The sequence below is a fragment of the Pseudoliparis swirei genome, chromosome 1 (genome assembly GCF_029220125.1).
Source record: "Pseudoliparis swirei isolate HS2019 ecotype Mariana Trench chromosome 1, NWPU_hadal_v1, whole genome shotgun sequence".
Classification (NCBI taxonomy): Eukaryota; Metazoa; Chordata; class Actinopteri; order Perciformes; family Liparidae; genus Pseudoliparis; species Pseudoliparis swirei.
In genome coordinates, this window is record NC_079388.1 from 4704855 (window position 1) to 4719444 (window position 14590).

The 14590-nt window shown below is 48.3% G+C and overlaps 1 protein-coding gene across 1 annotated transcript; it reads right to left on the minus strand.

Annotated features, from left to right (window-relative positions):
* Positions 1-983: 983 nt before the first annotated feature.
* si:dkeyp-92c9.2 (uncharacterized protein LOC571482 homolog) lies at positions 984-14170 on the minus strand. The gene is made up of 3 exons (XM_056419652.1): positions 13676-14170; positions 11999-13125; positions 984-2185 (listed from the first exon to the last, which is right to left on the minus strand). Exons 2-3 carry the CDS (start codon positions 12994-12996, stop codon positions 2182-2184), a joined length of 1002 nt encoding a protein of 333 aa, XP_056275627.1. The 5' UTR covers positions 12997-13125; positions 13676-14170; the 3' UTR covers positions 984-2181.
* Positions 14171-14590: the final 420 nt, after the last annotated feature.

The window sequence follows — 14590 nt, forward strand, 5'->3', positions numbered from 1 at the left end:
ACCTGAGTCACATATCATTTTACACGTGAGAATTAGTTTTGTTAAACCGAGCCAGTGTTAGCGAGCATGCTCACTGCCTGTAGCAAACTAAAAGAGGAATACGGGTGTATAACGGGTATTTGCCAGTCCCCATCCTGATTGCTTTTTTCCTCTCATTGCTGCGTTTACGTTAGCAAAATACTAAACAGCCGAGCAATTAGCACTATTCTATAATCGTCCACGTGGTTTGCTTGAATTTTGAGTGGGAAAAAATAACGAAAAAACAACATGGCAACCCTGGATGGACTTTCCCTATCTTTGATTTGTCGAAACTTGCAGCCCGGCGACCTATCGTAACCTCTTCCCGTTGAGGTCAATCCCTCCTAACCTCAGCCATATAGTAAAAACTGTTGTGTCATTCTAGTAGCAGCTAACGCAGCCTCGAGCTACTCGCAGGCTACAGAGGTCTGGTAAAGTGGATTCTTTCAAACTCCACGACCAAAGATTTTTTATTACATTTGAAAAATCAGGGGAGTTCCCCTGTTTCATGGCAAAAGCTTTGTTTTAAACACAGACGATATCCACGATAACGTATCTGTTAAACTCTCAGTGTAGTTACTGGACACCAGCAACATGTTGTTTTTTCCAACTGCTTGATACTCCAGTAAAGATTGAAGCTCCTCGTATCGCCGATCGTTCGGCCGGAGAGCTTCATTATGTCCTCTCTCTCCACAGAGACCTGTTAGTGTGACTTATTGACGGCCGGACCCCACTGTGAGAGCCTGTGTGTGTATTTTTATTCAGTCAATCAAATACAATACAATATTATTCTATATAATATACAAAACAGAAAGACTGAAAAGGTACAGGTAGAAGCAAAAATGCTTATATATTCCTATCCTAAATTAATATCAAATAAACCAGAAAATGTATATCAAATAAAGAAAAATAACAAAGAAAAAAAAAATATATATATACAGACATACATCCACATACATCTTCCATATAAATACATTTCAATCACACTTATAACTGAAGAATTGTTTTATAAATAATTCCTTTGAAAACCAAAAATGAGTTAAACCATTCTTATATCCTGTAAGGTCCTGTTCTGTGTTTACTCTGTGTCTACTGTGTCTCCTCTGTCTCCTTGATTGTTTCATTCCCTGCACCTGCCCTCAGCCACTCTCGTCTCGTTACTGTCTCATGTCGTACACCTGTTTTCTCCCCTATATATTGTGCCACTCTTTCCCTTGTGTGTTGCTGGATTGTTGTCTTTTTCCCGTCGTCCTGTGTTATATGTTCCTATCGTGGATCCTGTCTGTTTCGACCCTCTTTTGGACCTTGGTGTTTTTGTTGCAACCCGTTTTTTGCCTCATTAAAGAGCGCCTTTGTTATTCAAGTTTCGATCCTGCTTGTTTCTCTGCGCATGAGCTCCTGCACCTCGCTACCTATGACGTCAGGTGTGACATATCCATTTCAACATTATTCCAAAATTGGACCCCTACAATAGAAATACATCTTCTTTTAATCCCTTTTGTACAGTAAACTTACAAACATCTCTCAAATTATATTTAGGACTCTTGACACACTGAGATTCACCAAACCTCTGAGAGCCTGTGTGTGTGCAGATGTGTGTATGTCTTTTACATGTGTGTGACTTTCACACACATAACAACCCTGCAACTCTTCAATCAACACTCTGCAACTTAAAATAACTGTAACTGCAGAAAAGAGAAGACGTGCATCGTGTTTTTACTGAGGGCGAATGTGGAGCTGTGAAATTGTCGAAATTCGTCTCCGTAGTCGAGTGCTGTGGTCTCGTTCTCTTCGTCATGTGTTATGTGCCCACTGGCTCAGGTTTACCTGTTTTAAAGCTCAATCTAGGAACTTAAAATGTTTGATTTTGCTGCTAATTTACCAGTTGACGAATTTGACATTAAGAACCGTTTCAAACCAGCTGAAAGCATTCATATGCAAATTAGATCACAGCTTCCTCTTTACCCCTTTTGAAGTCCGATCACTACGACGCACTCCATTTAGCGGGTAAGCGTCGCTCAGTTTGGGGCCCAAACCGAACGAGGTTTGACACCAATTCGCACCTTTTAATTCCTGTGACTCTCACGGCTGCAGTGTGACGTCGAGGCGTGAACCTCTGGGAGGAAGCCGAAGGGCCCAGAACGGATCCTGCCTCCTCATCCGTCAGCTGCAAATAAAGAAAAAGAAGAACATTAAATCTCGACTCCTTATAGCATGATTGCATTTCTACTATTGTGTGACAATAACGCGGAAAACTAAAATAAACTGAAGTCATTGTGTTGTGCTAGTAGCAGCTAATGCTAACTCGATTATCTTCAATTCTTTTCAACTTATTTTCAAATGATCTTATAAATAATATCGTCGAGAAGAGGAAGTGTTTCTGGTGTGAAAAATGCACCTGAGAGGCATTTCAAATCGCTCCTGTTGTTGGCGCTGTGCACGAGCCGAGGGACGATCGGAAATCCAACGACAAACACAATTCCATGCCAGAATATCTCTTTATGTATCGGCGCTCTCCAGGTAGCACTGGAGACTTCAAAAGGCGGATCATAACCAGAACTCTGGTATGTTTGTTTTTTTATGTCTATGAAAATGTCCCACAATGCCCTCTGTCCTAGTAACTGACTCGAGTCAGGGGGGGGTGCTAGTGACTTTTTCTTTGCTCCGTCCCGATGCGCGCAGACCGGCGTCGGAACTCTGCGGCAACCGCGATCGACGTATTGAAACATTAAAGAGCCGAGAGTTTTTTTCAGCGTGAGAAATACGATGTGTGGCGGGAGTGCGTGAGTTAAGACCGAAATGCGTGAGTCTCACGCTCAATGCGTGAGACTTGAGAGCCCTGAAGCAGGCATTAGAGTAGACAGGTATCACATTTATGTTCTTACTTTGTGCAAGTAAGGAATTAAACATAACCCCAAAATGTAGACCTTTTCCTTTAAATTAACTGACGTTTCTCTGTATATTTTAAAACTAAAAGCCAGTCGCAACAAACAAGTCTTTAATCATCTGTGAGTGTTTACGTCTAACTCTATTCATCATAAAGTGCTTACAGTTATGGTAATGTACAACTATGTGTGGAATACAAATGATAAATACAAATCAAAGCTGATATAACATTTCCTGTAAAAGCACTGGCTACCTAATGTACTTATTTTCATTGTCTGTACTTTGATGTTGTTGCTAGTCACGGTCGTGCTAATTTTAACTGCTTTATGTACATTTGGACACTTTTTCAAAACTTGTCTTACTGTATATACAATCTACTCTTGAATGTAATATAAAAGTGGAAAAGGAGTAAAGTACTAAAGCAACATGTTCAACATGTTGGTGGAGTAGTACTACAGTACTTACTAAATCAAGGGTCAGACTCATGTTCACCGTGGGCCACATCATGGCCGCCCTCAAATAGCTGTAACTTACTAACGTATAAACTACTGCCCAACATATTGTTAAACTAGAATGGGCACTCGGTAGAGCGCGTACCTTCGCATATCGCAAGATTGGGCATTGAATTATGAACATTTTGGCATTAGTTTCATGCCAATTGGATATAAATTGACCACGCTATGGTAAAAAGAAGAGTTTGAACTTTTCATGACCTTGACCTTGACATTTGACCCGATCGATCACTAAATCTAATCACATGGTCCCCGGATAATAACCAATCATCCCACCAAATTTCATGCGATTCGGTTTAATACTTTTTGACTTATGCGAATAACACGCATACAAATACACGGCGATCAAAACATTTTCAATGCGAAGGTAATAACTCTTTTTGCATCTGATTATTGTTTATTCGAGTATTGAAATATTTGTACACAAGAAAATATCTCTAATATTATAACGTAAATCCATTTCATTTGAAACCTTCAAAATAAAAGCACAGGATATTTTTCTTAAATGTCTTTAAGAAAAGGTGATCATACGTCTTTCAAGCCGTCAGGGTCCACATGAAATGATGTGTCCGCATTCGGCCCGTGTTTGACACCTGTGTACTAAAGTAGGCTACTGCAGTCATAAGATTGAGTATTGGTTTTAGCACTTGATGAGGCTTTAATGACCTCTGATTGCTCTTCACAGAATCCGTCATCCCCGTGGAGTCTTCTTCACCTCCGGCGGCGTGAACCTGAGTGAACCATCTCAGTCAGGAGGAGTCTGCTATCTACGGTCCTAAAGCCGTACCATCGACCGTCAGAACGACCCCGATGTCACATGATGTTATTCCTTTCAAACAGAACTTTCTACACATAACCCAAAACAATGCGGCTCATCAAGAAAAGGCTCCTTGGCCACTCGGTTATGAACTGTGAGTAAGCTAGTTAGCTCTACATGCTAACGATTGCGGTGTATGTTGGAGCAGATAAACACAGTTTAAGACATTTTCTTAGACTACACCCACACAACAACACTGAACACGAAAACGATGTCCCTTTCCAGGGGCGTTTCAGTATCGTTTTCACAATCACATGACCGTCCTCACCGGGCATGCGTTTGACGGTGTAAACAAGAAGCAGATTCTCTTGGTTTAGTTTCAGAAAAACAACGGCAACGGCGAAAAGAGGGACCAGAGATGTATTAGCTTGGACTGACGACGAGGTCCAACTGTTGATCAGAGTCGTGCGATTGGGGCGTGACGACGAATCAAGGAAGGACACGTCGTGACCTCTAAGCCCAATCAAGACGCGAACGATGGTGTCTACATCATCGTTTCTAGACTTCTCTGTTCATCAACACAATGGGCACTGTTAGCACCGTTAGCATTGACAGCACTGTTAGCACCGTTAGCATTGACAGCACTGTTAGCACCGTTAGCAGTGACAGCACTGTTAGCACCATTTGCATTGACAGCACTGTTAGCACCGTTAGCATTGACAGCAATGTTAGCACCATTAGCAGTGACAGCACTGTTAGCACCGTTTGCATTGACAGCACTGTTAGCACCGTTAGCATTGACAGCACTGTTAGCACCGTTAGCATTGACAGCACTGTTAGCACCGTTAGCATTGACAGCACTGTTATCATTGACAGCACTGTTAGCATTGACAGCACTGTTAGCACTGTTATCATTGACAGCACTGTTAGCACTGTTAGCATTGTAGGCTACCGTCCTGTTGAGAGCCGTGTGGAGGCAGCAGATCTGCTCTGAGTGTACTTTTAAAGATTGTGCGTCCAGATGTCATTTTTTCGGAAGCGTTTTTACATTTAAAGCTGACATGTAGCAGCGAGTAAAAAAGTATTAGATTTAAAACAGCTTGAATTGATAATGGATACCAAGAAGCATTGACAGAAGGTTTTTTGTGTGAAGCTCCCAGAGGGCTGATAAAAGGCCGAGAGCAGCAGCTGAGGCTTTCAGGGAGCCACTGGGAGCCACTGGGAGCCACTGGGAGCACACTGAACCAGTATCACTGACACTGGGAGGCAGGGAGCCGCTGATTTGTGTCCTCAGAAGACAGGAGGAAGCTGGGAGGACTCAGTCCGGCTGTGGCAGCCATCTGCAGCGACGCGTCTTCATCTCATTAAATCAGAGCGTCCCGAGGCCTCACCTCCCTCACCTCTCGGCCCTCTGAGGAGTCCCCGGCCTCTGACCCCGGCTCCGACCGGCGCCATATGGTTTTCACCCGGCTGTCCCCTCACTCCGGCATTGTGAACAGATTACAAATGGCATTGAAATAATCATTTTTCAGGAGAAAAGGAGAACAGACAGACGCATCGCGCATCGCCAAATAAGCTGCTTTGCCTGAAAAGTCCTTTTTGAGTCTGAGTTTTATGGCATCTGTCGTGTGATGAAAGCTGCGTGTGTGAAACTGGAAACCCTCGTGTTTTTATTCGAGGGCATTTGTGGTATTTTACGGGCTTGTGACCTGTATATTAAACTATGTGCAGCTGTGCGTGTGTGTGTGTGTGTGTGTGTGTGTGTGTTTGTGGGAACCCTGAGAGTCGCCCACATCTTTTTGAATTTGCTTTTGCACATTTTCCTATTTTACACATTTCCAAAACAGTTCTGAAAACATGTCACCACCATTTCTTTCAGAGCACTTGTTCTGCAAACATATTTTGTATGACAAATACTTAAATGCTTGAATCTGTGTTTAAAAAGTCATAGTTCTTGCTGAAAGTATTGGTACTTTAGGTAAAATATCCTCAAGTGCTCAAGGGGAATGGCCTCTTTCATAACAGGACATGTACCTGCTCGTGATGCTTCAATGTGTTCATCACAGCTGTACCCGTGGGGAGCATTACAGTCATTTTATACACGACTGGGAGCTTAATACATAACAATACATTGGGATTCAGTAGTTGATTCATATTTGGTATTAATATTCTGAACATGCAAAATAACTAATGTTGTCAAATTGTGTATAAAAACGACACAATTGGTGTCCAAAATGTAGAAAAGGAGAAAAGTATAAAGTAGCAAAAACGGAAATACTCCAGTAAAGTACCTCAGATGTATATTAAGTATACAGTACTCGAGCGAATGTATTTTTCACCACTTGGCAGTGAACTAAACGAGAGAGTTTATGTATTTAAATGAGATAATAACGCCCGGCGACGGACATTAAAACCCGCGTTCCTCTCACCGAGCGGCCGGAGAGGCAGCAGCACGTTTCCACCTGTGGTGGGTGATTGACTGCAGAGACACGCTCGGATGGAGCGAGACCCCCCCCCCCCCAACAGGGAGCCAAAAGGCCATCTGCAGCGCCCGGGCCATTGTGTGGCGGTGCATTGACTTATTTTATGTCCCACATTGGATTTACTGCCCGTCTGCAGCGAGCGGGGCGGCAGGCGGAGGAGAGTGTTTCACGAGCACCGCGCCGAGAACAAAGGGTGGTGTTTTGTGTGTGAAGCGTAGAAGTGCTCTCAGATGTGAGGAAAAGAGAGAGAGAGACAGGCTCAACTTCAACTCAATACTTTATTAAATAATCAACACAGTAAATGTCATCGTGATGAAAAAAACTAAACAGAAACAAAATAACTGAAAGTCACATTTGTTGTTCAGTAACTCGCGCGTAGCTTCACGCACACACACACACACACCTTTTAGTGGCTTCACAAAAGTCACTGGAGGCGATGCGCCGCTTCATGTTGGTGTGACAGTAACAACTAGAACGGGCACTCGGTAGAGCGCATACCTTCGCATATCACAAGATTGGGCATTGAATTATGAACATTTTGGCATTAGTTGCATGCCAATTGGATAGAAATTGACCGCGCTATGGTAAAAAGAGTTTGACCTTTTCATGACCTTGACCTTTGACCCGATCGATCCCAAAATCTAATCAAATGGTCCCCGGATAATAACCAATCATCCCACCAAATTTCATGCGATTCGGTTTAACACTTTTTGAGTTATGAGAGTAACACGCATACAAATAAATACACGGCGATCAAAACATTACCTTCAATGCGAAGGTAATGATGGCTGAGGAAGGTACGGATGGAAACGTGGGCAGAGGAGGAAGAGGAGGAGGAGGAGGTGATGGACTCAAGACAGTTCTACATGTATCTCTGTCCGGTCGGAGCGCTTCTTGCGTGGAGGAAGGAGCTCCGATCCGTGAGCGGGCCGCTGCATGAACAAAGGCCGCCTCTGTGTCTCCAGCTGGGCGTGGATGAGAGACTCCTGACGCCACGCGTCCGCACCGCGCTCTGGACGCCGGTCTGGTCGTTTGAGGCGATGACACGCGGTGGCCGCGTCTAAGTGAGCTCATCACCTCTGGTGTGAGAGACAGACGAGTCTAAAATAAAGATGCTAACTTACGACTTTGCATGCTTTGCTATTTCCGGCCTGAGAAAACGAGAGTCGACCGTTTATTTGAGTTTTCTGTCTCTGTTGTGTCTAAACATGACACAGGGACACCTGGAGGCAGAGCAGAGACGCTGATGCTGTCACACGGGGACTCGTCACCTGCATTCACCGGAGGGATGATATCGCTCATCGAAAACATCACGTTATAAAACAGGAGCAGATGTACGAAGAAGAAGAAGAAGAAGAAGGAGAAGGAAGGAGGAAGAGAAGAAGGAGGGGGAGGAGGAGAAGAAGGAGAAGGAAGAAGGAGGAAGGAAAAGAAGGAAGGAGGAGGAGAAGAAAAAGAAGAAGAAATAGAAGAAGGAGTTGATGAAGAAGGAGAAGGAAGGAGGAAGAGAAGGAAGGAGAAGGAGGAAGGAAAAGAAGGAAGGAGGAGAAGAAAAAGAAGAAGAAATAGAAGGAGAAGATGAAGAAGAAGAAGGAGAAGGAAGGAGGAAGAGAAGGAGGAGAAGGAGGGGGAGGAGGAGAAGGAGAAGGAAGAAGGAGGAAGAGAATAAGGAAGGAGAAGAAGGAGGAAGGAAAAGAAGGAAGGAGGAGGAGAAGAAGGAGTGGGAGGAGGAGAAGGAGAAGAAGAAGGAGGAAGAGAATAAAGAAGGAGGAGAAGAAGGAGGAAGGAGAAGGAAGGAGGAGGAGAAGAAGAAAAAGAAGAAAAAGGAGGAGAAGGAGAAGGAGAAGAAGATGAAGAAGATGAAGAAGACGAAGAAGAAGAAGTAAATGTTTCTAAGCTACCTGGCTCTCATTTCTTGTTGTTCTGCATTTCTTGCTCTCAGCTCTGTGTGACCAGCCCACATCTTTATCTTTCCATCTTTATCTTCCCATCTTTATCTTCACATCTTTATCTTTCCATCTTTATCTTCCCATCTTTATCTTCACATCTTTATCTTCCCATCTTTATCTTCACATCTTTATCTTCACATCTTTATCTTTCCATCTTTATCTTTCCATCTTTATCTTCCCATCTTTATCTTCACATCTTTATCTTTCCATCTTTATCTTCCCATCTTTATCTTCACATCTTTATCTTCACATCTTTATCTTTCCATCTTTATCTTTCCATCTTTATCTTCACATCTTTATCTTCACCTCCTCCGTTGAGGAGTGTGTGTCTCCCTCTCTCACGTCACCCTGACAGAACCTAACACAACTCACAGAGCTGTGGCCTGGAGGAGGCGTCTGCTGAAGGTTTTGTATTTCTTATCGTCAGCAACACGACTCGCAGCGAGGGCCCGGCGGGTCCCAGTGGTCCCAGTAGTCCCAGTGGTCCCAGTGGTCCTCCACAGCATGAATCAATCGCACACACAGAGCGTCCTGCTGCCACTGTGTTCATCCGCAGATGAAAATAGTCCCCAAAGAAAGCATTGCGCTCCGCGGTTTGAGTAACGTTGGCTCCAATCTACAGAGCCCAGCTTCTGAGAGCACGTGGTCTATTGTGAAAGTTCATGATTTGTTCCTAAAACGGTTTTTTTCTCTAGTCCGAACAAAAACACAGAATTGGGCCTGAAAGTATAAAGTACTAAAGTACTATCCAATGCTTGTTGACACGAAGAAAAATAGAACACCAGACTCATCCGTTACATCTTGTAAGACATTAACACCCAAAAGTCTGAATGCAGAGCCGGTCCTGAAGTCCCAATCGAAGGTCCAGCCTGCAGAGGAACGGTCCAGCTCTCACGAAGCCTCCGCCTGATCTGGTTCTGATAACCGGTCAACGGCAACAGGAAGTCACAGGCGCCGTGTGTCTGTCAGTCAGGTGGAGCCCGGGGGGCTGATTGGATGATCAGAATTAGAGGTCCGGGATGCATTAGAGGGAGGGAAGTTAACGTTGTGTCTCCTGATCGGAATAACGTTCAGGTCTACGGGAGGCGCCTGGTGGAGGCAGACATCGCCCTTCCTTCACTTTGACTCGCATTCTCTCTCTCACACACACACACACACACACACACACACACACACACACACGACGCGGTGCCACCAACCGGCTCCATTCGGCCCTCGTCCTGACAATGGCCGGCGGGGCGCGGGGTGTCAAATCTAATGAAACAACAGCTGAGTGTGTGTGTGTGTGTGTGTGTGTGCGGTGGGGGGACGGGGTTGGGAGGGGAGCCGAGTCGAGACACAAGTGTCCTTGTCAAAGCATGGGGGGCCAGGGAGAGAGAGAGAGAGAGAGAGAGACAGAGAGAGAGAGAGAGAGAGAGACAGAGAGAGAGAGAGAGAGACAGAGAGAGAGAGAGAGAGAGAGAGAGACAGAGAGAGAGAGAGAGAGAGAGACAGAGAGAGAGAGAGAGAGAGAGAGAGAGAGAGAGAGAGAGAGAGAGAGAGAGACAGAGTGAGAGAGAGAGAGAGAGAGAGAGCAGCACTGACCATCAAACCCAAAATGGCGGCCAGTCAAAGCTCCAGAAGAGGAGACTGAGCCGCCACCCTCTCCTCTCCTCTTCCTCAGGCGGGCAGGTGAAGCAGGGCTGACCCCCCATGAGCCTCAGGGGCAGCGGGGCCGAGCTTCGGGGGTCTCTTGAGGACCTCCGGAGCAGGCTTCTGAAGGGCCGCCTCTAGAGGCGTGACACTTCGATCTCACCGGATCCCGGAGCGTTTACTTATTTCCTCGCGTTCTCATCCCTCGCTTCCTCTCTCTCTCTATTTGATTGAGACGGGAGGATTAGGACTGGATTACCCCGAGGGATGTGTGTGCAGATCGGGATGTAAGGACTCTCGTCTCTCCCGTGACCTTGAGGGTCTCCCGTGACCTTGAGGGGGCTTCCCAGGAGACGAGGCCTCGTGTTGTCAGGGGGTTCCCCGACTGGAGCTATAAATAACAACATGTCTCGAATATCAGTTTATTTATCCTTTAATCTACTGGTTGGCTTGAACGTTCCTCGTGGAAGCGTTCCCTCGTTGGTGAAACTAGTAACTTTCAGGGGCCACAAGCTGCCCGTTCAGGGATCTTTCTGTTTGGATGTATTCATATTTAATTTTAATAACCAGACGGCAAATCCACAGCCTGCAAAGTCTGCTTCAGACACTGCAGCTGAGAAAAAGAAAAGAAATCTAGCTGGAACCACGAGGCTCACCTGGGCCGACCCCTGTGACCCCTGTGACCTCGCACAGCACACAGGAAGTGGATCGGTCGAGGCCAGCGCTTCATTTAGAGGAGGGACGACCAGAACCATCCGGACCCTGAGGAGCAACGCTCGGCGTTTCACTCGTGCACCGCGGAGAAGAAACGGGACAAAGTATTTAGATGTGTGTGTGTGTGTGTGTTTGCGGTCCAGTGAGGTCGAGTAAACCTGGATTAGCTCTGCAGGGCTGCCGAGTGGACAAGAAGAGGGGGGTGAGGGGGGTGAGGGAGAGGAGGGAGAGGAGGGGCCGCGGTAATCTGCTAATCTCATTAACACCACCGCCTGTGGGCGCTCCTGTCGACGAGACAAAGGACGGAGCGAACAGCTGATGACCCGGGCTGCCGTCCGCCGCGCGATGCCGACACGCGCGCGCACACACACACACACACACACACACACACACACACATACACACACACACACACACATACACACACACATACACACACACACAACGTCAATTCATATTCCACCAGGAAACGCTCCTGAGAGGCCGATGTGAGTGAAGATGAATAAAACAGCAACTGGCCCTGAGGCCCTTGAGCCTCAGGGGTCACCCAGCAGGACCAGCAGGACCCGACACGGACCTCTCAGCTGTCCCCCATCCGTCACTCTTCACTGCTGGGGGGGGGGGGGGGGGGGCAGCGGATGTCAACACGGAAAATGTAACTCGGCCTCTCCGCGGATCAGATCGACTGCTTCAGGCTCGGACGTCTCAGAGTTGAAGGCGTCCTCCCGTCCGCGGGGCCGGACCCGGAGGGGCCAGGTGGACCACATGGTCCCTCAATTACAAGTCGACTCGGGTGGATAATCCAGGGCCAAAACAAACAAACAACAAAAACACAGCTGTGCGCTTCTGTGAGCCAATGACTTGGGGGGGGGGGGGCAACGGCAATAAACCCAGATGGAATGATCCAGTGTGTCTCCGGAGCTCTGTCGGCTCCCGCAACAACAACAACAACAACAACGACAACAATGACAACGACCAAATGTGCGCGCGAATCCTCGAGCGTACGGCAGAAACAAAGACAAAAGACGCGGCCCGGCTCCCTCTCACCGGTCCAGCAGCCGGCTGAAGTCCCGCGGGCCGCAGCCGCCCTCGCTCTTCAGCTCGGCGAATATCCGCGTGAAGAAGTGCGGGTCGGCGTTGATGCGCAGCATCTTGCCGCTGGTGGCGTCGATGATGGCGAGGCAGCGGTCCCAGAAGGCCTCCTTGCCCGCCTCCACCAGGAAGGGCTTGAGCGGGTAGGAGATCTCGTTGCCCATGTAGGAGTAGGACAGGTACAGGCAGGTGAGCAGCGTGGCCCGCAGCTCGTGCTCCGACGCCACCGCGTCGCCGTCCACCACGTCGCGGCACAGCATGTACACGAAGACCACGTTGGCCGGCGTGACGAAGGCCTGGTCCTGCCAGCCCTGCAGCAGCAGCGAGCGGTCCACGGCCCGCAGCCACAGCACCGGGTCGGCCGGCGCCAGGCGCTTCAGCCGGTAGCAGCGGCGGCACAGGAAGTCGCCCAGGCAGCGCAGCAGCTCGCCGGTGGACGCCTGCACGATGACGCGCCTCGGCGACGCCGAGGAGGTCGTGGTCCCCTGGGGGAGGGGCTTCTTCACGGAGGACGGCTGCTGGGTTTTGCCGTAGCCGCCGCCCCCGCCGTGGCCCCGGCCCACGCCCGGCCCGTAGCCCGGCCCCAGCAGCGCCGGGCCCTCGTAGCTGGACAGGTTGGCGCACGACAGCGACTTCTTTGCGTTCCCGTGGTTGAGGTGCAGCAGGGGGTCCTTGTGGTAGATGTTGACGCCGTTGTTGTTGTTGTTGAGGGGGTCCCCGAGGCCCCCGGGGCCGCCTTTCCTGGAGCCGCCCTTCTTCTTGGTGGAGGCCACCAGCCGCTTCCACGTGAGCGCCGGCAGGAAGATGGACTGGCCCCTCTTCGGCCCTCCGCGGTCCTTCTGGCTGTTGAGGGAGCGGCTGCTGATGCTCGTGTACTGGCTGAGCGAGCCCGGCCGGTTGTCATAGTAGCCCGACTTCCGGGACCCGGGGGACAGCGACAGCACCGTGCCCATGGTGAGACGCCCGCGTAGAGAGAGAGAGAGAGCGAGAGGGGGGGGGGAGGGGCTTTGGAGCAGAGCTCTCTTTTTTTACTTCAGATGTGAAGAGCACGGAGAGGTGAGAGCCGGCATGTCGACGGAGACCTGCAGGAGACACAGGAGGAGGTCGGCACAGTGCGATGACGACATGTAATCTCATTTAACTTCCATACGGCAACGTATTAACCCCCCCCCCCCCCCCACACACACACACACCACGCCCCCTCCCACTGCGGACCCCAACCTCATGCTGTGCAGCAGTGGTTTAAAAAAAGAAACAACCACTTGACTTTATTTTAAATTCTAGAGGACATCCCAAAGTTTTCCAAAGACACGTCAGGCTGAATATTTGGAGCATGAGTCCGGATGTAATGACGTAAAAAGTGCAGTTGTGTGTTTTTGGACATGAATACATGAGCGATGCTGTAAGGACTTTTGTTTTGACCTCTGAGGGGAAGCTGGGTTTTAAAAGGTTGATCAACCATTTCATCTACGCGCTCCTCGTCAGCCGGGTTGGTGAATAGAGCGTAAACAACACATGTTGGGCGTTTTACGCACATTTTTACGCCCAAAATAAATAAAATGTTGTACAATATTAATCTTAACACTTATTTTTCCATCACTGTCGAGAGCTCGGAGCTGCTTTGAGGCTCACCTGTGCGTCCGAGGGGTCCGCGTACACGGGGAGGTGTGTGTGTGTGTGTGTGCTCTGCCGCAGTCCAGCGGCGCAATGAGAAGCCGCGTGGCCGACGGACCCTGAAGGGGGCAGCGATCTGTTTTTGTGCAGATTTCAGAGGCGGAAAAAGAAAGAAAAAAAGTCCCTCTTGCAGAAGATTTGACCGAGTTTTGTTTCAAAGAGATGTGCACGCGCGTATCGACGCGTCGGTCCTCGCGCCGCGGGGTGCAGGTGTCATCCTCCGCTGCACCTCGAACCCTCAGGCGAGAGCGAGGGCGATGGTTACTGTGGCTGGAAGTTGCCTGTGCGCGTGCGTCTCCATGTCGGAGGTGCAAACTTTCACTGCGTCGGAGTCCTTTCAATGTATTCCATCATCTCGGGGCTCCTCGCGCCGACTCCTGGCGATTCCGGTTCCAGGTTCGAGTGCGTCCGCGCGCTCAGCTCTCCACGCGCCCACTGACCGGGGATCGGACCTCTGAGCGGCTCCTCACGTCGGAGGCTGAGCAGCCAGTGAGCGCGCGGCTCCTCACACACACTGACTCCTCCTCACCGGGGCTCAGCTGCCTCCCGACACACACACACGCGCACACGCACGCACGCACACACACACACGAACGCACAAAGACACACACATACGCACGCACACACACACATATACATACACGTACCCACACGTATACACGCACACACACACATATGTATTCATTTTTATTTATGTATTTGATTAAAGTAAAATAATATACAGTAAATTGAATTAAATTCAACAATTAAATAACAGTAATAATAGTAAGACATTAAAATACAATCAATAACTGATTACTGCACTAAAATGAAATTGTTAGATAAATACAAAATAGATTAAATGAGACTTTAAACACAACTTCAGTATATTTT

Excerpts from the sequence above, each read along its gene's own strand:
- si:dkeyp-92c9.2 (XM_056419652.1), bottom strand. The coding sequence starts at position 12,996 with ATGGGCACGGTGCTGTCGCTGTCCCCCGGGTCCCGGAAGTCGGGCTAC.